At 43.4% G+C, this 26,755-nt stretch overlaps 2 protein-coding genes across 3 annotated transcripts in view; one reads left to right on the top strand and one right to left on the bottom strand.

Moving 5' to 3' along the window:
- The first annotated feature begins 486 nt into the window (after positions 1-486).
- On the top strand, positions 487-6,666 carry GPR101 (G protein-coupled receptor 101). Its single transcript, XM_070603894.1, has 2 exons — positions 487-617; positions 2,738-6,666. The coding sequence occupies exon 2, from the start codon at positions 2,782-2,784 to the stop codon at positions 4,348-4,350; it is 1,569 nt and encodes a 522-aa protein (XP_070459995.1). The 5' UTR covers positions 487-617; positions 2,738-2,781; the 3' UTR covers positions 4,351-6,666.
- A 6,242-nt stretch (positions 6,667-12,908) lies between these two features.
- Positions 12,909-26,755, bottom strand: part of LOC103543080 (transmembrane 9 superfamily member 2-like) — an 89,199-nt gene continuing 75,352 nt past the window's right edge. For both annotated transcript variants that reach the window (XM_070604954.1, XM_070604953.1), the window contains exons 16-17: positions 25,482-25,653; positions 12,909-13,099 (exon numbers count right to left, since the gene is read on the bottom strand). In XM_070604954.1, coding sequence (XP_070461055.1) covers positions 13,032-13,099; positions 25,482-25,653 — 240 coding nt within the window. In that variant the 3' untranslated portion in view covers positions 12,909-13,031. The remainder of the gene's footprint in view (positions 13,100-25,481; positions 25,654-26,755) is intronic.

The following is a 26,755-nucleotide window of genomic DNA, read 5'->3' as shown; positions in this document are numbered from 1 at the left end:
CAAAGTCACGATGCCTCCATTGGGCCCAGGGGCGGTTCATACTTTAGGGGGTGGGAGTAGGGGGTCTTCAAAGGTTGAGACCCCACGCCCGGGCCCAGGTTTCTGCTTCTCTTTGGAAGAACTGTGCAGGTCTGTGACCGGGACCCGGCCGGAAGTCCGGGGGCTAGGAAGGCATGGGATTTGCACGAAAATCAGCCCTGGTGACAATCCCCGGTGTGTGAGGTCTCGGTGAGCTCGCACCGCCTGGGGTGCGGACGCGCCAGGAGGAAATGAGAGTGGGGTCCGCGACAGTGCCCCCCACCCGCCAGCCCCGCTCCTCCGGGTGCCCGCGGCCTCGTGCGTCACTGGCGCGGGCGGGGGCCGAGGGGAGGGGGGCGCCGCAAGGTGAGGGCCCCGCGCTGCCTTAAGACGCCGCGCGCCCCCGCCGCCGCTCAGAGCTGGCAGCGCCGCGCGCCGGCCGGACGAGCGGGCCCCCGCGCCGCGCCCCCTGACGCCGCTCCCGCCGCCCGGTGCGAGCTCGCAGTCGCCCGCGCCTCAGGAGGCAGCCCGGACAAGCGCCGCGAGGCCCGAGGGCCCGGCACGCCGTTCCAGCGCCACCACGCCTCCAACAGCAACAGGTAAGCGGCCCGGCTCGGCGACCAACTGGCCCCCGCGCTCGGGCGCCCGGGCCGCCCCGTCCGCCGCAGCCCGACGGCCGCTGCGCCGCTCCGCCCGACGCGGGCGCGGTGGTCCCGTCCCCCTGCCCCCGGCGCCCTCCCGCGCTCGCGTGTTCCCTCGCACTTTCTCGCGCGCGCTCTTCCCCCCGCCCTCAATTCTCTCGTTGTTTCCTCGTCCTTTCTGTCGTTCTCTGCTTTCCGTCCTCTTTTCTTATTCTTTTTCGATTTTTCTATCTCCATCTCTCCCTGTCTCTCATCCTCTCTCTCTCTTATTCTGTCTCACTTCACTTTGTCTCTCATTTGCTCATTCCTTGTTCCTCTGTCTCTTCCTCTGTCATTTTCTCTCTGTCTCTCAGTGTGGCTCTCATTCTGTCTCTGTCTCTCGTTCTGTCTCTGTCTCTCATTCTCTTTCTCTGCCTCTCAGTCTCTCTCTCTGTCTCTCTCAGACTCTCCCTACCACCCTGGCACCCCTGCCTCCTCTCCCACTCTCCCCGAGCTCACCCATCCCTACACCCGCCGCCACCGCCGATACCGCGTGGGCTGGAGAATGCAGGGAGGATGCCGAATTTCGGGAGGGGGGGGGGTCGCAATAGACATCTTTCCTGCATCCAGCCGCTGCGCTGCTGTGAAACTAGGAGATTTATCCGCCAGAGCCCGCCGTGGCCAAGGCGGCAGCTCGTTTCCATGGCAAATAAAGTCGACAGAGAGATAGAGATTGGAGACAGACATCCAGCCAGAGAAAAACCGAGGTGAGGGATCGTCGGAGAAACATGGAGAGAGAACAGAGATGCATACACACTGAAGGAAATGTTTAGCAAGAGTCCCGGGGAGTGAGAGACAGACAAACTGACAAAGAGGGAGAGGAACCGACTCTCTAAGTGCACGCACTAGAGAGAGAGCCTGAGCAACGGAGAGACAGAGACAATCAGGAGAGACAGGCAGTAGATATTCAGAGACCATTGGAGAGAGACAGACAGACAGCGATAAGGAGAGAACTATGCACGGAGAGACAGAAACTGCAGGAGGAGATAGAGACACAGAGATGAGAGAATCGGAGAAAGAGCAACTGCAACAAGAGACAGGAGGAGATGTGTAGAGAGAGAACTCGAGGGAGACATGGAAACAAGAGAGTTGGGGAGACACGGAGACTGACAGAGACACAGTCGAGTGAAACTGAACAGGTGCACTAGGAACCCACAGAGATTGTCAGGGAAATAGACTGAGAGAGAAATAGACGAGACAGCATCAGGGAAAGACGGAGAAGCGCACGCACTAGCGAGCGACAAGTGACAGGCAGAGACAGAGAGACGAGAGTGCATCAAAAAGGGACAGAGGGAGAGACAGGGACAAGACCGGGAGAAAGACGAAGAGAGACAGAGAGAGACATGCACACACAGCTACAGAGAATATGCACTAGCGAAGGAGACACAGAGAGGAGACTGGGAGACAGACAAACTGACCGAGAGTGGGAGGGGAGACGGGAGTGACAGAGAAAGGGAAGAGAGAGGAGAACGACAGACTGACAGACCAACAGCGTGCACGTGCTAGCAAGAGAATGAGAAACAGACAGACCACAGAGTGAGAGACAGGCGTCAGAGAAAAACGGTGAGACACATACACACACCCCCAAGAGATACAGAAAAAGTGCGCTAGCGAGAGACACCGGAGAGAAAGAGACAAATCGGCAAACGTAAACAGGCAGGAACAGAGCGCGCGCGCATGCGCTAGGGGGAGAGACGGCTGGAGAGGTAGATAGCTGGAGAGACCAAAACTCCGAAACCCAGAGACGGTGTGGGAGATGCGCAGAGAGAGCGCGCACGCGCTTCGGGGTTGCGGGGGGGACAGGTGGGAGGAACTCAGAGACCCCGAGAGAGGCAGAGAGACACAGAGAGTGAGAGAAGGATTCAGGGAAACCGCCTGGACGCGGACTGGGGCCGCGCGGGGTGGGGGCGGGGCATAGGGGTAGGCAGGAGGCAGCGGGGGGCCGGGAGAGGGTCCTGCAGCGCCTCTGCCCGGCCTGGAACACCCTCCCCGCCAAGGCAGGGTGACTAACCCAGGCCACGTGTTTCTTTCGTCCCCAGCATAGGCAGTGAGTGCGGTCCGTGCGCCCCTTCGCCGCCCGCTGATGCCGGCTCAGAGCCTGCACCCTGTCTCACACCCGCCTGCCATCGCCATGACGACCACCTGCACCAACAGCACGCGCGAAAGCAACAGCAGCCACGCGTGCATGCCCCTGTCCAAAATGCCCATCAGCCTGGCTCACGGCATCATCCGCTCGAGCGTGCTTCTCATCTTCCTCACCGCCTCATTCGTAGGCAACATAGTGCTGGGGCTCGTGTTGCAGCGCAAGCCGCAGCTGCTGCAAGTGACCAATCGCTTCATCTTTAACCTCCTCGTCACCGACCTGCTGCAGATTTCGCTCGTGGCCCCCTGGGTGGTGGCCACCTCCGTGCCTTTCTTCTGGCCCCTCAACAGCCACTTCTGTACCGCCCTGGTTAGCCTCACTCACCTGTTCGCCTTCGCCAGTGTCAACACCATTATTGTGGTGTCAGTGGATCGCTACCTGTCCATCATCCACCCTCTCTCCTACCCGGCCAAGATGACCCCGCGCCGGGGTTACTTGCTCCTCTATGGCACCTGGATCGTGGCCATCCTGCAGAGCACACCCCCACTCTATGGCTGGGGCCAGGCTGCCTTTGACGAGCGCAATGCCCTCTGCTCCATGATCTGGGGGGCCAGCCCCAGCTATACCATTCTCAGTGTAGTGTCCTTCATCATCATTCCACTGTTTGTCATGATTGCCTGCTACTCTGTGGTGTTTGGTGCAGCCCGGCGGCAGCATGCTCTGCTATACAACGTCAAGAGCCACAGCTTGGAGGTTCGAGCCAAGGACCGTGTGGAGAACGAGAACGAAGAAGGAGAGGAGAGGAAGGATGAGTTCCATGGCCAGGATGAAGGTGAGGTCAAGGCCAAGGAGGGCAGTATCAAGGCAGAAGAGGATGACAGCATGAAGGCCAAGAAAGGGAGCGTGGATACCAGTGAGGCGAGCGTGGAGGCCACGGGCAGCAAGGAGGTCAGAGAAAGCAGCTTGGTGGCCAGCGAAGGCAGCACGGAGGGTAAGGAAGCCGGCACCGAAATTGAGAGCAGCGTGAAGGCAGACAAGGGCCGCAGAGAGGTCCACCAGTGCAACATCGACTTGGGTGAAGATGACATGGATTTTGGTGAGGATGACATCCATTTCAGTGAGGATGACATCGAGGCAGTGAACATCCCAGAAAGTTTCCCAGCCAGTCGTCGAAACAGCAACAGCGACCCTCCTCTGCCCAGGTGCTACCAGTGCAAAGCTGCTAAAGTGATCTTCCTCATCATTTTCTCCTACGTGCTGTCCCTGGGGCCCTACTGCTTTCTAGCGGTCCTGGCCGTGTGGGTGGATGTCCAAACCAAGGTACCCCAGTGGGTGATCACCATAATAATCTGGCTTTTCTTCCTGCAGTGCTGCATCCACCCCTACATCTATGGCTACATGCACAAGGCCATCAAGAAGGAAATCCAGGATATGCTGAAGAAGTTCTTCTGCAAGGAAAAGCCTCCAAAAGAAGACAGCCACCCAGACCTGCCTGGAACCGAAGCCGGCACAGAAGGTGGGACTGAAGGCAAGACCGTCCCTTCTCATGATTCTGCCACTTCGCTTTGAAGTTAAGGCAGACCTTGAACTGTCCACAATACAGAAAACGGGAGCAGCTTTCTTTTAAATGGACCACCCACAATCCCATTAATGCCAACCCATTCCATTCCAGGCAAAGGTGTTGCACACGTTCTTCTCGCCTTGACAAGGTAGATAAATATATGGAAGAGGTAGGAACTGGAGTCTTCCCTTAAAAGTATGCCCCTCAAAGCACCCACTTGAGGATTCTGGCTGAAATTTCCCCCCAAAAAATTATTAGGCTCCAAATTTCTTAGAGCAACAAGGGCTATCCATTTGGATCTGTACCTGGTATTCTGTCTGTCTCTCCAGAGCTACAGCGTGTCAGCTTTCACTCTGAGGGAAAAGGAAGATGATGCCTGTGAACTTAAGGATTTTTCGGCCCTCAGGTTAAGAGTTCATGGGCAAGGGCTACAGCCTATGTTCAACTGAAAAAAAAAAAGCAGCAGACAAAATCATTCATGGAGCCCAGGAAGCAGAACCTCACTGACTGACTGACTGATCAACGTATGAGCCAAATTCTAAACTCAAGAGCCCCAGAATCTGGTACAAAGACTTAAGGAAACTAAGACAAAGCGTATCATGTAGTTAAAATACCAGGAAGGTTTCTAGATCCTCTAAAGGGATCCAGAAAAGTGGAAGAGCTTAATAGGGCATGTTTCAAATGGGAAGCTAGTCCAAGGCAGAAGATAGAGAAATAACATACATCCATGGGACTAAACAGTTGGCTTTTTTCTTTAAAACCCTGGGTTTGTGCATGGGCTGGGACCAAGGTCATTCCATACAAATGGAAAATTGTCAGTTGACACTAAACTATTTTCTGTCTTCTATTTGAATAATAGAGAGACAGAAATCATGCCACTTTTTTACAATTTTCCCTTTATGATTGAATTGGAATGCTCATAAGAATCCTCCAGATCTCCTTGGCCAGTCACTTGCGTGTGTGTGGTTTCTTTTTCCAAATAGAACTTTTTGGTCAAATAGTATTTCCAGAAAAAAAGAAATTCAACTAGGAGTGGCCAAAGCCCTACAAAACTCACACTGCCAATCAAGAGTGACATGCCCGTCAGAAATCTCTTGTGTCCATGAGATCATAGACAAGAAATATGATCTCCACATGGGGAGCAAATAAGGCAGGATAGACATTTTCCTTCCTCCAGGCGCACCCATGTGTCTTTGCTACCTGTGGCTCTCTCTAAAGCCTTTAAGCTCTCCGCAGATGTGGGAGAGAAATATAAGAGAGTCAGAACTAACAGAGAGGATGCTTTCTCAGTATCGGGGAAGCATCTGACCTATTCCAAACAATCCTAAAATCAAAGTGTTCAGGTCAGACATATCCTAATTATTGCTGTGGAAATATATCACTTTGGGAAAACCTTTACAATATCTAAATTATCCTTAGGGTCAATACAGAAGAAGAGTTTTCAAATCCCAAATGCTGAAATCACTTTGGGTAGGGGTATACATGTGTATTTCTGAGGGCACAGACCATATCAACATGACCAAATAACATGGAACCAAAAAACGGTCAAGACAGCATTTTTGGTTCTCCTGAATATCACATTAAAACAACTTTCTGGCCAATCAACTGTTCATGCAGAAACCCAGTGTTAATATGGGTGGAGGGAGTAGTTAGTTGAAAAAAGTTAATCAGGTAGTTGTATATAAAGATGGCCATATTCAGAGTTTAGCCTCAGTCTTGTATGATTACCATGTCTATTTTAGAACTCAAATTTCATTCATATAAATGCCCAGCTCATTTATATTTTCTTTATCTCTTCCTCCTCACAGATTCCAACATGAGCTTCTCAAGGGGTAGAGGTAAAAAGCAGTGTATTTGGGCTGTGAATAAGTCTGCATGGGAATTTGGGATTGCCATGTTCAGAATTTAGGCAAGGAGAGGGGCTAGGCCCCAATAATATTGAGCTGACCTCTCAGCTCGATCTGTTCATGGAAATCTTATTAATTCCAAACCCATTAATTTGGAACTTGTGGTAATTCAGACAAGACATGGGGGCTGAAGTTTACCCTTGCACTATCATTTATTTTTCTACCAAAATGTATAAAGTGAAATAATAGTCATAAATTTATTTTGTCAATTTATTGCCAAAATCTTGTATTAACCTGTCCTCAAAGGATATCTGGGTGAAGAAATGGCCTGTGTGACCAATACTCTTACTGGGGGAGGGGTGTTGCCTTGAAAGTCTGTCATGGTCGAAGGAGTTCAAGGGCGCTGTAACCTGTCTTTTAAGTAGCAGTGCTTACCTGGGTAGGAAACAGGATTTCAAATATAAGTGTCTCTAAATATTTTGTTGAAACTGAACTTCTTGTTTTATTTTTAAAGCTCAACCCCTTCAAAGTGTATCAGAGAAAATTGTTTGCCAAAATCCCAAATCAAAATGGAACCAGAACCTGTACAAGTGTGGTAAGTTCATTTAACAGCACACACAACATTCTCCAGGGCACCAAGACTCACCGATTTCCTTTTTAAAGCTCCTCTTTTCCCTATTTTAGTCATTGTCCATTCTTATGGCAAATTGGATTTTTCAAAGGTGAAAACCTTTTGAAAATAGGAGCCTGGAAAAGAGGACCTTTGAATGAAGAGCATTCTGCTTTGCTGACATTTTCATCTTACTGAACAATAGGGCCTCCAGTGAGCTTGGAGATAGCAACTGCTTCAAATTCTGTGCTATTTTGAATAAAACACTATCAAGTTAATGAGGTTTTACTGCACATACTGTTTTGTCATTTAAAAATCTGAAAGCACACAAAAAAGTCATCATTAGCCTCACAGATCCTCATGTGCAATAGCTTTCCCTAAATGTTTTTAAAGGAGGTATTCTTTTGCCAAGGCCACTTCATATGTGCAGTAAAAATCCCATTAAAGTACAGGGGCCAGGCAAACCAGACTTTGAAATGATGTGATTTCCAATTTAATGATTTCCTTATTTAAGAATAATAGAGCATCTAGTTTGCCAAGGAGTCGCAGGTGCTTTGACTAACACACCAATTTCAACAAGCTTGGGGAAGGCAGTAATAAAGGAGCAAGCTGAGGGCTTCTCTGACTTCTATGATGCGAGGGTCCATCTTCTCTACGGCACCACAGATACCAGCTGCTGGGAAGTCCTCTGCGCTTCTGGCTCCCTGCCTACCTCTTGCCGTCGTGCCCACTGCCTTCCCCTGCCTCACTCCCCCTGCCCCTGCTGTGCTGCCCTTCAGGAATACCCCGTGCTTGTAGCTCTGTGTGCTCACTCGCTCCCACTCAACCCCTCCAAACCCAGAGCTGACAGATTCACAGGGACCCTGGGGCCCACGGAAGCAAGGAAGGAGAAAAACAAACAATAGGAGTGACCAGCAATTAAAGGTATTTTTCTGTCTCCTCCCCAACTCCAATCCAATTTAGAGATAACTGGATACCTACTTCAAATTTGACAGGTAAGGAAAAGTGCCATTTTATAATTGAGGAGGTAGGCACCTCATCTCTTACCAAACAAACACCCAATACAACACATCTTGGGGGCACAGTCAATCCTGTAGATACAATTATTTCAGCGAAAACAAAAAAAATCTTTTACCTGTAAAATTATAAGGTGCCTAACGTTGCCTTATTTTATACATAATTAGCCAATTAAGCTAGGTAAAGTTACTTCAAAAGATTTTTTCATACTACCTGAGGAATAATTTACAAGGTTCAACTAGGCTTTCTTTCTTAGACTTTGCCAAAATGCTCTTAAAAATGTCGGAAATGCACCATTTGGAAGAGAAAAATTATGCATCATCTGGTAATTTGAACTCTCCAAGATAAAACCCTCAGAGGTTCTTGGGATGAAACAAAGAGAGTAACAATTTAAACTGCTGGACTGTATTTTTCTCTCATAACTGCCCTCCCCTATATTTTGACAAAAGAAGTGTTTTCCGCTCGTAATGTCATTTTTGTTGTATTCCTCTTTAAGACAAACCCCATGCTGTCAAGAGAGGCTTCTCTAAGCAAAATGTCTTTTCCTTCTAGAACAAAAGATTAAAGGAACAGTTGGCTCTGAGCCAGTTACCAAGATAAGGAGAGAAAAATCTGGTCAGTTAACCCTCTCCCTCCTTATCTCTGTCTCTCTCATTTTCTATGGGCCAGACAGGTGTTCTTGGCCCCTTCAAAGCCCCTCCAAGCTTAGGCATGAGGAGACAGAAGCAGTGAGCTGCAAACAGCAGACCACAGCCTAAAACTCAAAAAGAAGAGAAACACTTGTCATATTCTTTGCAGTTATTTGCAAACAATCTCTTCCTCTGACAAATGGCCACCTTGCTTATAGCAGCCTTTTGCTAAAAGCAATGAGGAAGAAAGGAAGGAAGGCTGAAGGAAGAAATATGAAAGCTAAAATCCACAGAACTTGGCCACTGATTACCAGGTCACTGGCAAGTTCACTGCTCTTTGGTAAGTAGAATAAGAATTCTCAAGGTCAATGAAGGTTGCCAATAGGAGTCAAATGTTCCCATCACTGCCTCCCAAATCTCTCATATCTCAAAGTTCACACGCCAAGGGGAAACCACAGTAACTTGTACACTCACAAGAGGTTTGCGATGTCTGAGGATTCATTACTGGATCTCTCTTCTTCTAACATATAGACAAAAACAAGATTGGTTTTAGTTTGGTGCTTTAAAGTTGAGTGGATTTCCCCCCTTCTTCATCTGTGTTACAACTTTAACGTTAAAAGTTTGGTGTTTTTGTCTGTTTCAGTGGTGTGTTTCTTTCTGTAGTAATTCTTCTAAATGTAAGCTATAACTGTATATAAAATACGTGTTCTTGGAGATAAGGTGCTAGATATTAGTTTGTCTGTGTTCGTAGATAGTGTCATCCTCAAAAATGGGTAGTAATAAATGTTAGTTAATAAAATGCATGCAGAATTCTATGTGTGACCCACACCTTGGTCAGTTTCTGAAGTAGAACATAGTACATTTGTTTTTTAAATTGTATTTTTAAAGTGTATACTACAGGATGCATAAGATGACTCCAAGTTAGGGTGGCGGGATGTGGTGCCTTTCATTCCTTAAATCCCTGGTACAATATATGACAGGTGAGAAATCATTCTGGTACAATTGGTCATTAATGTGAACTAATCATCTTGGCTGAAGTCCTCGCTGGCAGTTCTCCACAACACGTTTGACGCGGGTATGCCTGTTTTCCATTAATTGTATGTGTAGAATGCAAAATCAAAACAGACAATCCTTTCCCCCTGAAAGAGCCCAGGAGGGGCTACTGGAGTCCTGTTAGCAGGATAAAAGCATACTGTACTCTCATGACCCAGCCAGTCCCTGTCTGGGAACTGACAGGATTTGCATTTAGCAGATCTATATTGTGACTGTCCCTGCCCTCCAAGAGCAGTACCAAAAACCAAAGAAAAAGGCTGCTCTGGTTTTTTTCCTTGATTGGTTGCCTGAGAGAGAAGATAGAGCTTGGATGGGTAAATAGACTAAGAGGTAGTGGGACTCCTCCGGGGGTCCCAGCTAAGGTGTTTGAGAATTACAATCCTATATCCATAGCATTTGCATCAGACAAGAAAAAGAGAACTACAAGATGAGTTTATTATATTTTAAGAACAAAAATATTAAAACTGGAAAACCATATAATATATATATATGTATACACCCTCATTGAATAATTTCTAAAACTGCATTTAATACCAAATTTTATGTGCTGCTTTAAGACTGAAAACAATGGAAAAATGCATTCAGTCAATAAACAGTTATCTTTACTATTTTAAATTTTGAATTCAAAATTTTCCTTTTCCTTTTAAAAAAGCATTTGTAATTTAAAAGTGCCTTTTCAAAGGATTGCCAAACTACAATCCTGGGGCCGAGTTCCCACTGGCACAACTTACCTTCAGGTGCACACAAGAGGCGGGCTTTATCCTCCTCCTGACCCCAGCAAGAAGAGAAATCCCTTGACACCCCAATCAAATTCATAAATCAATACTGTTACATGGGTCAGTAGCCTCGGAGACTCTGCCCAAGGACAAGTTTTCATACATTGGTTGGCTTTCATTGGATCCTTTCTAAAATGGTTACAGTGCGTTTTTTGCTGGATGGGAATGACGGACTCCTGCTTGGAGAATGCAGAGAGATTGATGTTTGTGGCTTAACTAAATATTATTAAGTAATGTTTGTGTTTCTTAAATAGGTGCTGTTAATCTGTCCTTGGTATATTCTTCTTAAATATGCTAAATAAAGTCTAATTTTAATGTGTGTATCTGGTTATTATGCCGAGCGCCGTGGGAAAACAGGGAGCCTCAGAACTAGTCTCCATTCCTTCTCTTTTGCTTCAGTGGAGGAGACAGAGGATAAACTAACTGTGTTACACAGTGGAATGAAATATGTGGGCTTCAATATTTCACACTGTGCTATTCCAATATAAAGAATATGCAATGGGATGGGGGAGGCATCCTGATGGGCTTGCTGGAAGAGGGGCATTTGCCTAGTACTCTACGAACGAAACAAATTTCAAAGCGAGGGTGAGGTGGGCAGAGTGGGCAAATGGGACCAGATGGTTTGTAGGGCTCCCAAATGCCAGTCTTTATTCTCAAGGCAGTGAGGTTTGAGCAGGGGGAGGGGATGACCAGCCTTTGTTTTTGGGAAACAGTACTGGCCCAGCACCTGGGTCACCCGACACTGGGTTCCTGCCCCTGCTACCTTGCTCCTCAGGACCAGGGCACCTCCCTCAGCATAATTCAGCCACACCCACACCCATCCCGGTTCAGCCCCAACTCACCAGGGTTTATAGAACAGGAGGGCAGGAGCATGTTCCCTCAAGCCCCAGTTCAGAAAATGGTTATACCTCTAACACCAACCACGACCTATGAAAACACAGGACACAGATGAGATAGGCAAATATGTCTAAAACATAAGAGCCCACTAGTTCCTCTTGAGTCAATGTGCTTGACCTACTAGTAGCTCTTCTGGTAATCTCATCAGTAGTGGCGCAAGGAACTGCAAGCCTCATGCTTCCAAGTGGCATCCACAGTCCCACACTCAGAAGCGCAGGGAGCTGTTCATCTCCATTTCAGTCAAAGTAAAGTGCTCTTCTCCATTTTTCACTCCAAAATCAGGCTAAATACTGACTTACACACTGTATTTCAAGATGTTCAAAGATGGCTGCCACAAGAACTGCATGTGGCTGACTTCACCTTAATCTATGAACGCCATCCAGGTGATGACTTTTTCCCGCTGCAGAAATAAATTTGCTTTTCTAGCAAACTACTACCATCAGTGCAAATAGGAAAGCTTGTGAGCTCAAATAAAACTATCAGGCAGCAAGCCTGGTGGGAAAAACGTCCCCTCACCATACCCCTGCTTTATTCAGAGTATTTAGAGGAGAATGGAATTTGGTTCCAATGAATCTCATAATAGTAGTTACTCCTCTCAGGCAGGGCTTACTACTCTGCCTTAGATTATGAGACTGAATGGGAGAAGGTTGAGAGCATCTGAAAATTCCATTGCCAAGAGACATCTCTGGCCTTCTGTAGCCACTCCCTCTCCCACCAGTCCGGTCCAGGCCCCAGGCCTATTTGCCACCAGTCTTAGTCCTGATCCTTCCAGTATAAACAAAGCCATACTGCTGGCTAGTCAATTATTTTCTTTTTCCATGAGGTAACTAGTCAACTCCTACTCTCTCTCCCACTCTCTTTCAGAATGCAACTCTCTGACCCTGTCCCCTTCAATCTCCTCCTCTGACCCCTGTCCTCATTCCAATCTCCCCTTCAAGGGCAACACAACCTCTTTGATCGCTGCACACACAAACAAGTAAGGACGGCTTGGAGAATGTTCATGACGTGAAGGGGATGTGTAGCTAGTTTTCAAGAGTTTTCTTCAATAAGACTAATATTTATCAATCCAACTTATCACAGAAAATGTATGATTTTCATGACTGCTCACCCCAAACCGCATGCTCAAAGAAAATTTACAATACAAATTCCCGACATCTTGGGAGTTGTAACATCTGACTATTGTTTAGTTGAAGCAAAGAAATCCGAGAAAATTGCCTCCAAAGATTTGTTATCTACACACAACTAACTCAAACTTGAACATTCTCAGCCTCCAAAGGACAGCAAACAGAAAAAGACAACCAACCACCAGAAATGTGCAGATTTAATTGAGGAATAAGACAGTAGTATCTGGTATTTCATAAACTCTATATGCTCAACCAATGTACACTTTTTAAATGATCACCCACATACAAAGGTGTAATATAGTTTGTACAAATCAACTTAAGTTAGAAAAATTCACAATTTACCTAAGATTAGTTCGACAATGGTTCTGATGCTCTAAACAAAATGAGAACAAAAAAGGGAAAAGAAAAAGAAAAACATTTCATCTGAAAAACTAGGGTACTCAACTTTAATTTTTTTAAAGAAATGTGCCTCCCTTGCTCTAATTGCTTTAAATTAAACCCTTTTATGGTATCTTTTCAGGAAAATAAGACTTATAATAAACCTGTTTCCCAACCTGCTTTTTTCCATACAATCAGCATTTTGTGTCAGACAAACTGAGGCCAGACAATGAGATTTTAAATTGATATATATTTAAAACATGTAATTGGAAGCATACATATATCTCCATAGATGTTCAGATAGATGTAGACATTCAAAAGCGAGGGTGATGTGCCTGGAAGCCTTTGGAGACACTCTTTAATCCACTTTCACAACACTGTAGATTTTAGTAACAAACCAGAAGCAGGAAAAGAATCCAATTGTCCCTGAAAGAAAATGAAAAAGATCTTTGTTAATCAGACACTGTAGCAAATCAAAGAAGCTTTCTCAAAAATGCAAAGCATGTCAGTTTTGAGGTGGGCTACTGATTCTCTAAATCTCAAGACTTGCACATTAACAAATAAAAATCACCAGGCTCTCTTGCTCAGCAAAGAGGATGAGCAGCAGGGCTGGAGGCAGTCACCTGCAAAAGAGTGTGGGAATCCATTTGATTGAGTGCTGCTGGTCTCTAACCGAAGCAAACAGATAAAAACGCACAGCTTAAGTTACCTATTTCAAAAAGGATACAAAAGAGTCCAAGGCTAGTTTGTAAAACAATAAACTTCATATAACTTGCTTCAGTTTAGGGAATGCAAATAACCATTATCATTTTATGTGGCAAAAGCAGGAATAATCTATTTACTTGCATACTCAGAGCATATATTAGTTTTCTAAATCAAAGTTTTGTATTATGAAGCTTGAGAAACATCCCATTTCTGGGAATTTATCCTAAAGAAATGACCCATAGAAGAAAAAAAATACATGCCCAAAGGTGCTCATAATACTATGATTTATAATACTGAAAAATTACAAACCAAATGCCTCTAAATAGGTGACTAGCTAAACTAAGTGCTAAGTGCTCAGTGGACTAAGTGCTCAATGAAATAAGATTAGTCAGCAAAAAGGACAAATATCAAGACTAAATAGCAGCATGGGGCAATCTTTATATGATGTTAGGTGAAAAACGCCAGACCTTAAACAATTCCCAGGCATCATACCAATGTGAACATTGCATAAGTTTGAACCCATGGACGAGAGAGAGCAGAGCATGGACAAAAGAAGATACCTTTATAATTTAGGATGATACAATTATGGGCAAATTTTTCTTTAACATATGATTTCATTGATGTTCACATTATAAAAACAATTTTCAGGTGATATTAAGGTTCAATGACTTAACTGAAAAAAAAGTCTAATACAATTTCCAGATCTTATAGTCTAACGGGGCTCCCCAAGACAATTCAATCATCTAGGAAAACATGTTTCTCAATAAAAAGATCACAGAAAGCTTTAGGCAGGGTTTGGTACCTTCCTCTTTGCCAGTTTTCAAACTTAGAATATCTTCCCATCCAATATACCATCATGCCACTTCCCTCCCACCCTTCAAAGCTCCTTGTCAAGAGTCAGTATGGTACAGTGATTAAGACCATGGGCTCTAGAGAGACACAGATCTACTCTGTTGGTTACTAGCTGTCTGATCTTTGGCAAGTTACAATTGTGCCAAGCCTCAGTTTTCTCAGCTGAAAGATGGGGATGATAATACCTATTCCTACCTTAGGCTTCCTTTTCTGAATCCCTAACTTCAAAGGTTCAGGAGATGACAGGTGCGGAGCTAACACATCTCTGAATCTAAAACATTCCTGATTTCAATTTGCTGTGTATTACCCCCATAAATTATTGAAATGTCAATGAATTCTCAACTTTTTGATGCTCTACCTACATTACTCAAATTGTCTCTTACCCGAAACACAAAAATCCATCGACTCTCACATTGTCTTGGTAGTCAGCTGAGCTAAGGAATTGGGACTTTGGAGTCAGGCAGACAATTAGCCATACGATGTAGAGCAAGCTATCTCCTCTGTTCCTCACAAGTGAAGAGGAATTATACTCCCACCCAACTCTCACGCTTGACCTGAGAAGGAGGATAAGCTGTAGGAGAGTGCCTGGCAGAGAAGGCACTCAAGAAATTGTAGCTTCCATTGATATTCTGCTTGGGGACTTGAAAAATATGGTCGCATGGGGTTTATTTGACTCGAGTAGTAATCCTCGACACTGCCTGTACGCTGGAATCATCTGGGGAGATTTAACTACTACTATTGCCCGGGTAACACTCCCAGAGATCCTGATTTAACTGATCTGGAATGCAGCCTGAGCATCAAGAGGTTTAAAATCTCCCCAGGTGATTCTAACATGCAATCAGGACTCAGAACCTCTCGCCAAGTCTGCCCCTCTCGCTCTCTCTCTGTCATATGTAAGCAAACATAAGTAAATATGAAGAAAGTGGCGAAATTTCTCCTCTAAAGGCCATTGAACCACACAAGTTAAAAGCAACTTAAAGGATCTGGAGAAAATAAAATATTTTTTCTACAGCTCGATTGCTTGTACTACAACTGAAGGGAGATGGGACAAAAAGGGAGAGAATGATCACTTCACTGTCTTTGCCTACTTTTGCCTCAGGTCAGAGAAAGTACTAAACCAATACCAGAAATGTCCTAGTTTCTTTCTAAGCTTCATAACCTTTTATCATAAGGTCAGGTGATACACAACGAAAAGACAATCCAACCACGGGAACTTGAATGAGGCAGTCCAAGGCAAGAGAGAAGCCTATTTTTTCCCCTGTCCCTTCCCTAATTGTAATTCTACAACAAAAAGAATTCACAGCCTGATCCTAAGCCTGGAATCCAATGCACGTTTCTTCGAAGGCTTCCCAAAGTAGTCGTTATATATGCACACTTAAAAAAAGAAGCAACTAGCCAAATAAAATATTTTGAAAAGCTACCACATTCTACTCAATATAAACAAACCTTTAAAGAGACTTTCCACAGCCACTGTGGGAGCTAAATTCCAACACATATTAATTTCAGAATATGCAGCAGGGACTAAGACACGCAGAAAAAAGATTTTACTGTAGTTGGAATTAAAGCCATTGCACAAAGGAATAAAGAGAAAGCTTGTTTGGAGAAAAGGGTCTTGGGGGCTATGACTCTCTCCAGCCACATTTGATTCAGTGTTCATTAAGCACTTTCTCTGGGCCTGGCACTTGCCAGGTAATGTAAAGGATAGAAAAAGGGTTCTTGCAGGGAACAATCCCACTGGTGGCTATACTACATGTCATTATTTCTACAGAGGTCACAGTCAGAGACCTACACATGACCCTTAACTCCTTCCTTTTTTGCATCCACATCTTGTCAGTCACCAAGACCTGTAAATTCCAACTACATAATAGCTTTTGAATCCATTCCCTCCGTCCATCTGTCCATCTCCACAGCCACTGGGTCTTTAGCCACACTCTCTTCATCTCTCATCTAGAACTGTCTCCTGGCTTGTCTCTCTACCTCCAGTCTCCCTCTCAAATCTATTCCCCACTCTGGCAGAGTGATTGTGCTATTTCCAAAACACAAATTTGATTGTCATGCCCCTACTTATAAACCTTTCATAGCTCTCCATAGCAAAAGTACTCAAACTCTAGAGTGTATCAGAAACCTTTTAAGCTGTTAAAAATACAGATCATCACGGATGCTGATTCAGGGGCCTTGGGATGGGCCCTGGGCATCAGATTTATTGGTTTTCGTTGGTTTGAAGTAATTTCCACAAGTGAATGTGATGCACATCCAGGTTTGAAAATGACAATAATATGATATATGATAAAAATTACAACTCTTTAGCGTCGGCACACAAGGCCCTCCAGCATCAGGCCCTGGCCTACTTCTTCAGGGCTTGTTCCTGCCACTCTGTGCCTTAAATTTTAAACTCCAGCAACTCCAAACTACCTACCGATCACCATACACCACGCCTTGCTCAGCTTGTCAATTCTGCCTTCCAACTCTAAGACTCTGACTTCCCTCAAGACTCAGTTCTCTCACTTTCTCCAGAAAAACTTTGACCTGCTTCTCCCTTCCCATGACTGGGTTACCTACCTCTCCTCTGTGCTTTCACAGAACCTTGAGCTTAACTCTATTAGGCTCCTTTCCATGCATGGAAATGATCTATTTAGAGGTCTTCTCTCTCCGGACTGTAGCCTTGAAGCTAGGGGTTAAGTCGTACTCAATTTTTTACCCCCAGTGCTTAGCATAGTATTAGGCATATTGCAGGTGGACAACAAAGGTTTATTAAACTGAACTGTTTAAATTAACTGCTTAGCAATATAAGCTCTGTGAGCATAAGGATTTTTATCCCTTTAAATAAAGTTTTATTCACTGCTAAAGCCCCAGCCTCTAGGGTGGTGCCTGACACACATAGGTATTCAATATATACTTCTTGAATGGCAGGAATTTGGAGAGGGCATCATAGAGAAGGTGCTACAAAGTTGGATTCAGAGGCATTTGAGGCATTTGAGGATGGGAGACAGCTATTGCAGACAGAGGGGAAAGTACCCACAAAGGCTTGAAGTAATTAAGACCCTGGCACTTTTAAGGAACAATGAGATCCACTGCAGAGGGGTTGGATATTAAAGGTATGCAATCAGAGAATTAAGGGAACATTAAAGAGAGCATATAGGAGAAAAGATTACAAAAGTAGGTGAGAGCCAGATAATGAGTGCCAAGAAGTTTGAATTTGATTATGTATGCAACTGAAACCAGGAAAGATATACAAGCCAGAGAATGAGATTACCAAATTCGTATTTCATGACAGTGATGATAATGATGAAGATGATGACAATGATAATAGCTGTTGTTTACTAAATACTTATATGCCTGGCTCTGGGTTGAATGCTTCACATGTGCAATCACATGGAGCTGAATTCTCTGAGGGAGGTAGTATGATTTTCCACATTCTATAAGGAAACAGAGTCTTGGAAAGGTAAAGTGAGTTGCCTTACAACACACAGCCAATAAGCAGTGCGGCTGGGACTCAAAGCTAATTCTGTCCCCTGATTATTCTGGGACGGAGATATCGATACAGGCTGAGTGACCAGGAACTGCTTTGTGCAGAAAGACCTCAAACAGTAAGCAGCAGTTGAACAGGAAAACCTTGGACGGGGCGGAGAGTAGAAATCAACCCAGGGATGAGATACCAGAGAGTGTAAAATACACAATACAAGAATGCTAGAGAATGAAAGTAAGCTTCCGCTTACTTCTGGGGAAAAGGAACACTTCTCTTCCTCTGAAGTTTTTTAGTATGATACTCAAAACCAGAAGAACACTGGCTACCACAGGGCCCAGAGTTAGAGTAGGTCTATAAGTGCTTGTACTGGGACAAACAATATGACCCAGAGGTTTTCAATATCCTTGAGAATAGAAAGGAACGTGTCCTGTTCATTCCCACAGCACCTAGCACTGTGGTCCATAAATGTAAGCTGAAATCAAAATGGGCTAGAATTGAAGAGGTAATGGAATTATTCCAGAGGTTACCCTAGCCTTGACTCCCTCTCTCCTAAAAGAATGCGGAAGAACTGGATAGATGTGCGTCTATTTTTTTTAAAGAAGAGTTGAAAGGGTAAGGAAAAGACTTAAGATATTATTTTCATCATGTATTACTGAGGGCGATATCTTCTTGCTTTACGTGCAGAGTCTTAGTTCTCCCAATTAAGAGCAGTCCACCTGATGAAATAGAGGACCACAGAGCAGATTCTGCTGGCACCCTTTGGTTGTTGGTTTGGCCCCAGCTCAGAGAAAGTACCTCTTTCTTTTTTTTTTTTTTTTTAAAGATTTTTTATTTTTTTCCCTTTTTCTCCCCAAAGCCCCCCGGTACAGCGTTGTATATTCTTCGTTGTGGGTCCTTCTAGTTGTGGCATGTGGGACGCTGTCTCAGCGTGGTGTGATGAGCAGTGCCATGTCCGCGCCCAGGATTCGAACCAACGAAACACTGGGCCGCCTGCAGTGGAGCGCGCGAACTTAACCACTCGGCCACGGGGCCAGCCCCAAAGTACCTCTTTCTTGAGAAGGATGTAGAGAGTTGTATTTAAAAGAATGAGCTTTGAAGTCAGTCCAAGCTGGGTTTGAATGAATCACAGCTTCAACACTTACTAGCTGAGTGACCTTGAACAAGTCACTTAATCTCTCTGGGCCTCAGTTTCCTCATCCATGCAATGGGAGTAATATGACCTACACCTCATGATAATTAGACAATTAGGTGAAAAATAAGTGAAATAAAGGTATGCAAATAGTTGGCACACAGTCAACTCAATAAAAAACAAATGCTATTATATCTTATGTTTCCATATTCCCTATTAGCACATTGCCAAGCCCATAGAAGAAGCTTAATAAATATTTATTTGGTTGGTTAACAATTAACATTAAAACATCTTTATCCCTTTTTGATCTATTGGCATTTGGAATTGAATTTTTTTTAAGATTTTATTTTTCCTTTTTCTCCCAAAGCCCTCAGTACAGAGTTGTGTATTCAGTTGTGGGTCCTCAGCATGGCTTGATGAGCAGTGCCATGTCCGTGCCCAGTATTTGAACTGGCGAAACCCTGGGCCACCGAAGCAGCACGTGCGAACTTAACCACTCAGCCACAGGCCCAGCCCCTGGGATTGAAACTTTTAATAAGGCAGAGACAACTTGGTATACTAAAACACAAAAAGTCCACTATAGCTAACATTTGCGTGTTAAGACCATTGGACTTTTCCTTCCGTATACTGTATTTCGTCTTGCATTGTGTGAGAACATGGATTCTTCACTTTAATTTAGTGAGGAAATATTACATAGCAGACACTCTAAAATATATTGAACTTCATTAGCTTCTTTTAATGAATAAAAATATATTCAAAGCACGACACTTAGGGAGAACGGCCACAGCAAAGCACTCTGCACTTGGCTGATACTTCTTCTAGGTCTTAAAAGCCCTTTGTATCACACTGGTTTCAATCACTGCAGTTATTGGTGGTTCAGAGTCTCAGATTCTAAACGTGATCTCTTGAGATCATCAAAACTGTATTTTGAAAATAGCATTAAGTTCCAAGTAAAAAGTGAGGTTCAAAAATAACTGACTGTAGACCAGGGTTTCTTAGCAGCCCTCCTGACATCTTGAGCCAGAGAATTCTTTATTTGGAGGGCTGTTCTGTACATTGTAGGACGTTTAGCAGCGTCCCTGGCCTCAACCCACTGGATGTCATTAGCATCCTCCCAGTTGTAACAAACAAAAATGTCTCCAGATATTGCTAAATGTTCCCTAAGGGGCAAATTCGCTTCTTGTTGAGAACCGCTGCCCTAGAATGATAAACTGTGGCTAAATGCAAACATCTTTCATTGCTTGCCTAAAATATATATCATCATATAAAATATTTAATTTTCTACCCAATGGCAATGCCAGCCAAGGTTTATATTAGGCTGTAAACTCCATTATTACAATGCAACACAGCATTTTAGACTTTAAGAGAAGGAATCCTAACTGTTATCTTAATCGGTTATTTTGATTATATGTCCATTATATCAAAATAGAAATACATTACTTCAATTAATTTTCTTAAGACTTTAACTCAGGGGCGGACCCAGTGGCATATTAGTTAAGTTCTCACACTCCACTTTGGCAGCCCAGGGTTCACAGGTTCAGATCCCAGGCAAGGACCTAGCACTGCTTGTCAAGCCACGCTGGGTGGCATCCCACATAAAATAGAGGAAGATTGGCAAAGACCTTAGCTCTGGGCCAATCTTCCTCACACACACACAAAAAACAAAGACTTTAATTCATTTGTCGATATATAAAACAAAATTTGATGCAAATAGAAAATCACTAACTATCCTCCAATCAAGATCAAGTATCCATAAGTGTGCCATCCACGAGCTTCCATTAGATACCTGAGTAAAGCAATCAGATTAGGAGAGATCATAGCCTACTTGGTCAGGTGCAGACTTAGTTTCTTTTTTAGCTGGTTTAACCAGCTGTTAAACTAGTTATATTAAAACTAGTTAGAGGGCTGGCCCCATGGCCCAGTGGCTAAGTTCGCACGCTCTGCTGCAGGCGGCCCAGCGTTTCGTTGGTTCGAATCCTGGGCGCGGACATGGCACTGCTCGTCAGACCACGCTGGGGCGGCGTCCCACATGCCACAACTAGAAGGACCCACAACGAAGAATATACAACTATGTACTGGGGGGCTTTGGGGAGAAAAAGGAAAAAATAAAATCTTTTAAAAAAAAAACTAGTTAGGATTTTGGGCAAGCCACTCAATCTTAACTGAAATTTCTTTGTCTTTGTGTATATAACGCAAGGTTTTCTGATGACACTATTGCTATATTGTGGCTTATCCTCCCTCTCTCCGTCCCTTGAGTCCTATTTTGACATGTCGTTTATACATCTGCAAATGTGTTCTCAACTGAAAATTGGGTAGAGGAACACCAGCCACAATGCACATCACTTCCTTTGACTCAAAAAATGAGAGGAAGAAAACATTGGGGTGTCATTTTAGACAGACTGTGTTAACAAAAAAGAAAACCACTTTTTTGGGGGGGTGATTGTTTTTTTTTAAAAAAAAAACATACTCTATGCCAGCCAGGCTGTAGGGAAACTGGTACACTCTGCTGATGGCAGAAAAGCAGAAAGAGCCACAAGAATATTCATGCTTTTTAATGCTGTCATCCCATTTTACAGACTTCTTAAGGAAATAATCTAAAATAGGGAAAAAAGTTCAATAGTGAAGAAACAGTTAAGTAATCTGCTCAATGGATTAAGCAGTCATAAAAATGATAAATATGAAGGATATGTAGCAACATGGAAATATACACAGTATATAAATAAAGTGTCTTCCTACAGTCATAACACTCAATATTGAAAGGTGACAGCTGTAAAGTCCTCTATTTCCGTTGTCCTGCCATGGATGAATTCAAGTTCCAAAGAGGGATGAGGAATGAAGGAAGAGCTTCAGATGAATGCACAATTATTCTAAATAAGCGTGAAACTCCTTAGCCTTTTTTACACGAGTGGATGCTGCTAATTTTAAAGTTGTCATTTTTTAAAAATTACTCAGAAACATTTGTCTACAGCAAAAAAGAGTAATCAGCAATTAATAACTATACTTTTGTGTACATCTATATTCTCAAGACTAATTAATTAAGGATGTCTTCCTCAGAAGCAAAACAACATGCACACAAGCAATAAGCCTTGCTTCCTGCTGTGAACCTCAAGATATAATAATGAAATATAAAGAGGTGCCATTTAAGAGTCTATAAGCAGACAGGGTTCTTAAAGAACAGTTTTGGAAAATAGATGTCAAAAACACACTTCATGGGGCTGGCCCGGTGGCGCAGCGGTTAAGTTTGCACGTTCCACTTCTCGGCGGCCCGGGGTTCGCTGGTTCGGATCCCAGGTGTGGACATGGCACCGCTTGGCACGCCATGCTGTGGTAGGCGTCCCACATATAAAGTAGAGGAAGATGGGCACGATGTTAGCTCAGGGCCAGGCTTCCTCAGCAAAAAGAGGAGGACTGGCAGTAGTTAGCTCAGGGCTAATCTTCCCCCCCACAAAAAAAACACACTTCATGATTTTACTAATTTTTTTCCTGGTATGAATGATAACCAGAATTTACTTTGGAGGTTTCTCATACCCATGATTTAATTTTAAAATAGATATGGAATCATTATGCCATAATGGGATGTCCTCTCTTTCATACTCTGTGCAATTAAGGAAGAACCATGTGCTTAGCACCACGAAGGATACAAAATAGGCATAAGATAGAGCCCCTGTTGTCAAGGAGACTCCAATCTAGTTGGGGAAACATGCTCAAAAAGTCAGAAGGAGACACACCTGGACTTAGTGAGTGGTTCAGCTTTGAGAGGCTTAGAAAATACATTGAGTAGGGAGGACAGGAGCCTAAACACCACGTTAAGTTTAGACCTTGACAGAGAAGGAAGCATGACACTATTAAAGTTTTCTAATAAGAAGAATAGTATTATCACATTAGTCCCCTGTTTAAACTCTCTCAACTTCCCATCACTCCTACAATAAAATCTAAATTCTTTAATATAGTTTATTAGACCCTTGTAAGATCTGACCGTTCCTTACCTCTCTAATATCATTGCCACCTAGTGCCACCCTCCCTCTCTTGCCATTCTGGATTTCTCTGTCTTTTTGGAAAATGTCACACTCTTTCCCCCTTCAGGGCTTCTGAACACACTGTCACCTCTGCTTGGAACACTCAACCACCCACCTCTTCTTCAATATCATTTCTTTTGCAAAGCTCATCAAACCCATAATGTCTTCTTTGTCTCCCTTCCATTAGAATAGAAGGTCCCCCAAAACAGAGGATCTTATCTGTCTTCTTCACCACTGTGTCCCAAGAACCTAGTATAGTGTCTGGCCCAGTGCAAGCTTTCTATAAAAATGTGCTGATGTATTAAAATTAATCTTGGACTGAAATGCATTATTATAATGGAAGAAAAATGAAAGAAGTTCTCCTGGCAGCAGATAGTGTACAGAGTAGGTTAGAAAAGGAGAGACTAGAGTTCAGCAAACCAAATAGGAGGCAGTTGGTGAAATCCAGGCATTAGAGAATAAAGGCTTTCGCTAAGATTGAAAGAAAGATATGGACAGAAATAAGAAGCTTCCAAAGAAAGACCAATTGGGAAGTTATAATTAACTAGCTATAAAGCACGGAAAGGCTATATTAAGAATTCCTGCAAAATAAGGCAAGAAGATTAGAGATTAGAGATGATGGTCAAAGAAAGAAAGAAATTAAGGTAAGTCAGTTTAGGGGAAAGGAAGTGCTAAATTTGCTGTTTGATGCATGTTGAGTTGGCAGTACCAATAGGAGATGCAAATGTTGAGAATGTAACTGGGTAGAGGTTACGGCTAGAGATACACATTTGGGAGCTGTCAGAATTGAGGAGCTAAGTGAAGCCATGGGACTAAAGGAGCTCTAAAAGGGAGAGTACAGAAATGAGGACTGAAATGCTGAAGACTGAAGCTTGGATAAAGGCTAAAGTTGGGTGACAGGAAGAAGGAACACAAAAGCAGGCACAGAGTGGCACAGGAGGGTAACGCAAATCATGTTGAGAGAATTTCACAGAATAGGTATTGAGTAGTATTAAGTAAAGAAACCAAGAAGGGTGAAGACTTGGGAAAGGCCATTAGATTTGGCAAGAGATCACTGTCAACCTCTGAGAGTCAGCATTCAGTAGAGTGTAGTGACAGAAACTAGAATGCAAGTGGTGGAGCCAACCAAGGGGGAAAGATTTTTGTCAGCAACGTGACCATTCAAGATTACATTTAACCTTTGAAAGAAGCTGTCGTAATATAAGACTCCCAGACAAAGGCAACCTGAGTCAAAGTGTTACATAATGAAGAAAAACATAAGCCTGAAATCACTGTGCTCAGTACATCCAACTGCACATTACACAAATATAAATGCCTCACTGAGGGAGAAATCCAAAACAAAAGAGATGAGGGGCACAGACCACATCGACACATAGTAACAGGGATAAATCTTACAAACAATATCGAAGGAAGGAAACCAGCCACAAAAGAAACCAGACATGAAAGAGTACATTCTGGATGATTCCATTTACATACAATTGAAAAACAGGCCAAATTAATCTATGCTGTGAAAAGTCAGGATAGCAGTTGCCTTTGGGGAGGGTGAGTGGAGAGAGGCCGAACTGTGGCTTCAGGGGTGTTGATCATGTACTGTTTATTGACATGGGTGCTAGTTACAAAAGTGTGTTCACCTTGTGACAACTCATCGAGCTGTACACTTATGATGTGTGTACTTTTCTGTATGCATATTTTAATAAAAAGTTAAAAAATCTAAAAAACAAATATGAGGAGCCTGTTTAGACTAGAATGATGAGATGTTCTCGGGTCTTCAGTTTTAAACAGAACTTCCGGTGGCTGAGTGGTAAGAGCAGGCCTGCATGGTCTTCTCTTTACTGAGGAGTTGAGACCAGCAGTACACAGGCAATACTCTATCAGAAAGGAGCCACCACCAAGATGCCCGGGTTCTGAGCTGTTTACATTTGTTTTAAGGCTTTGATTTGTGACAAATTTCCATTGTTCATTTTTACATATTTGTTGAACCCGAGAGTTAAAAAGAGAGAAAACACTAGAAATTTTCCAGATTGACCTACATAAGTGCTACGACTTGAGCTAAAACCAGAACTTAAAATGAGGCAGGTAGAGATGGAATGCTGCCTCATTTGTGTTGAAAAGGGCTAAAGCTCTCCAAATTCATTATTTCTGCAATTGGATCATTTTAGAAACCTCTCCACTTTTTCAACCCGCTTCAAGCATTAATCTAAATAAAGTTTCCATCACATCCAAACTCATTTAGCAACCCTAAATGAATCATCTTGAGAAGTACACATCTTGTCCCTCACATCTAATTGCTTATATGACCACACATTTACTTAATCTAATTTGACTAATTTCAAAGTTATTCAAGTCAGTTAATTTCTATGCTTGGGGACTATTCAAAGGTGATTACACATAACCCTTTCTGTGCTTTGGAACATATCCCTACTGTTGAAAAACATTCACAAGCGACACTCTTGGAGCAAAGTACACAAGGTCCCTCCAGCTCCCCAGGCTTTGCAATCTTCTATCCCCAAAGGAGAAAAATGAACACGATGACTTTGTTCCCTATCCCTCCCATTAATTGTTAATTGATACTTATTACATTCTGCCTATCTCCTAATCTCCTTAGAGAGTCTGAAATACACGAAATAATTCTGTGGTTACCTGTGAAGAGAAAGAAAATCAACACCATGATCATCGTGTACCCAAAGTACAAAACGGTGCTTGCCATGCCCGTGATTTGAAGTTTGGTAAAGAAGTAATAAATGGCATACATAAAAAAATAGACAGCTGTAAAACTGCTTGTAAAAAAGGCTCTCCACCACCAATGATAATCCTGCAAAAAGAAATAGACAAAACAACATTTTAGATGAAATTTTAATTATAAATAGGTTAGCAATTATTGTAATTACAAACAACATAAAATAGGCTCTCTAAGATTATGGATTAAAAGAAACAAAAGGGGAAATTCTATAAGAAATTTAATATAATATATACTGTCTGACTAATGCATGTTCTGCTTGGGGTACCCTAACCCTTATAAACTCTTGGTTTCCAGGGGGACCACAGTGCCCTTGAGGATTGTACTTCTAATGTGTGCATCCTTTCTATCATGACACTGCCTCAGCTCTGGAAGGTTTTCTGGTCAGCTTCAGTCTACTGGCTGGAGTTGTGCTGGGCCTGAATTGATGTCCCAGGCCAGGTAAAAAAGGTTAGTATAGAAACTTGAGCTAGACCTTTATGGTTAATGGGATTTGTTTTAACCGGCTAAATTCAGGACCCATGGAGGCATGACGAGATCAATAATCAGGTTAGTCTCACCCTGCCCCATGAGCTCCTATTGATAATAATTTTACTGTAAAGGCACTGTGTCAAGGGCCAAGGAGATAGTGCAGAAAACAGTTACCATAAGCAGGCCTGAGGTTGCTATCTTTAGAAAGGCCTGCTTGCAAGGTTGGCCCTTGGCTTACATCTGGGAATCTGGCATGTAATCATTCGCTGACTGATCAAACTGGTTTGCTATACCTAGACTGCACAAACAATGTGATTTATGGTGAACACTTGCTTACCTTTTGGAAGTCTGGAATTTTTGTAGTTGCTAGGCAGAGGGTACTTATGTGACTAGCTCCCAATAAAAACTTTGGATGCTGAGTTTCTAAAGGGCTTCCCTGGGCAAAAACATTGCACATATATTACTGCATTTTTTACTGCTGGAGAAAGGAGCACACTCAGTGTACCCCCTCATGGGAGAGAGAAAGCATAGGAGGACTGTATGGATTTCTCCAGTCTCCACCTGTGTCTTTTTTGCTTGCTGATCCTGTTGTGCATGCTTTTGCTGTAATAAACCCTAGCCATAAATACATCTATATGCTGAGTCCCATAAGTCCTTCCAGTGAATCACCCAAAATGTGAGTGGTCTTGGAGAGCCCCAAAACATT

The sequence above is a fragment of the Equus przewalskii genome, chromosome X (assembly GCF_037783145.1).
Source record: "Equus przewalskii isolate Varuska chromosome X, EquPr2, whole genome shotgun sequence".
Classification (NCBI taxonomy): Eukaryota; Metazoa; Chordata; class Mammalia; order Perissodactyla; family Equidae; genus Equus; species Equus przewalskii.
This window is presented reverse-complemented; position numbering and strand designations above follow the sequence as displayed.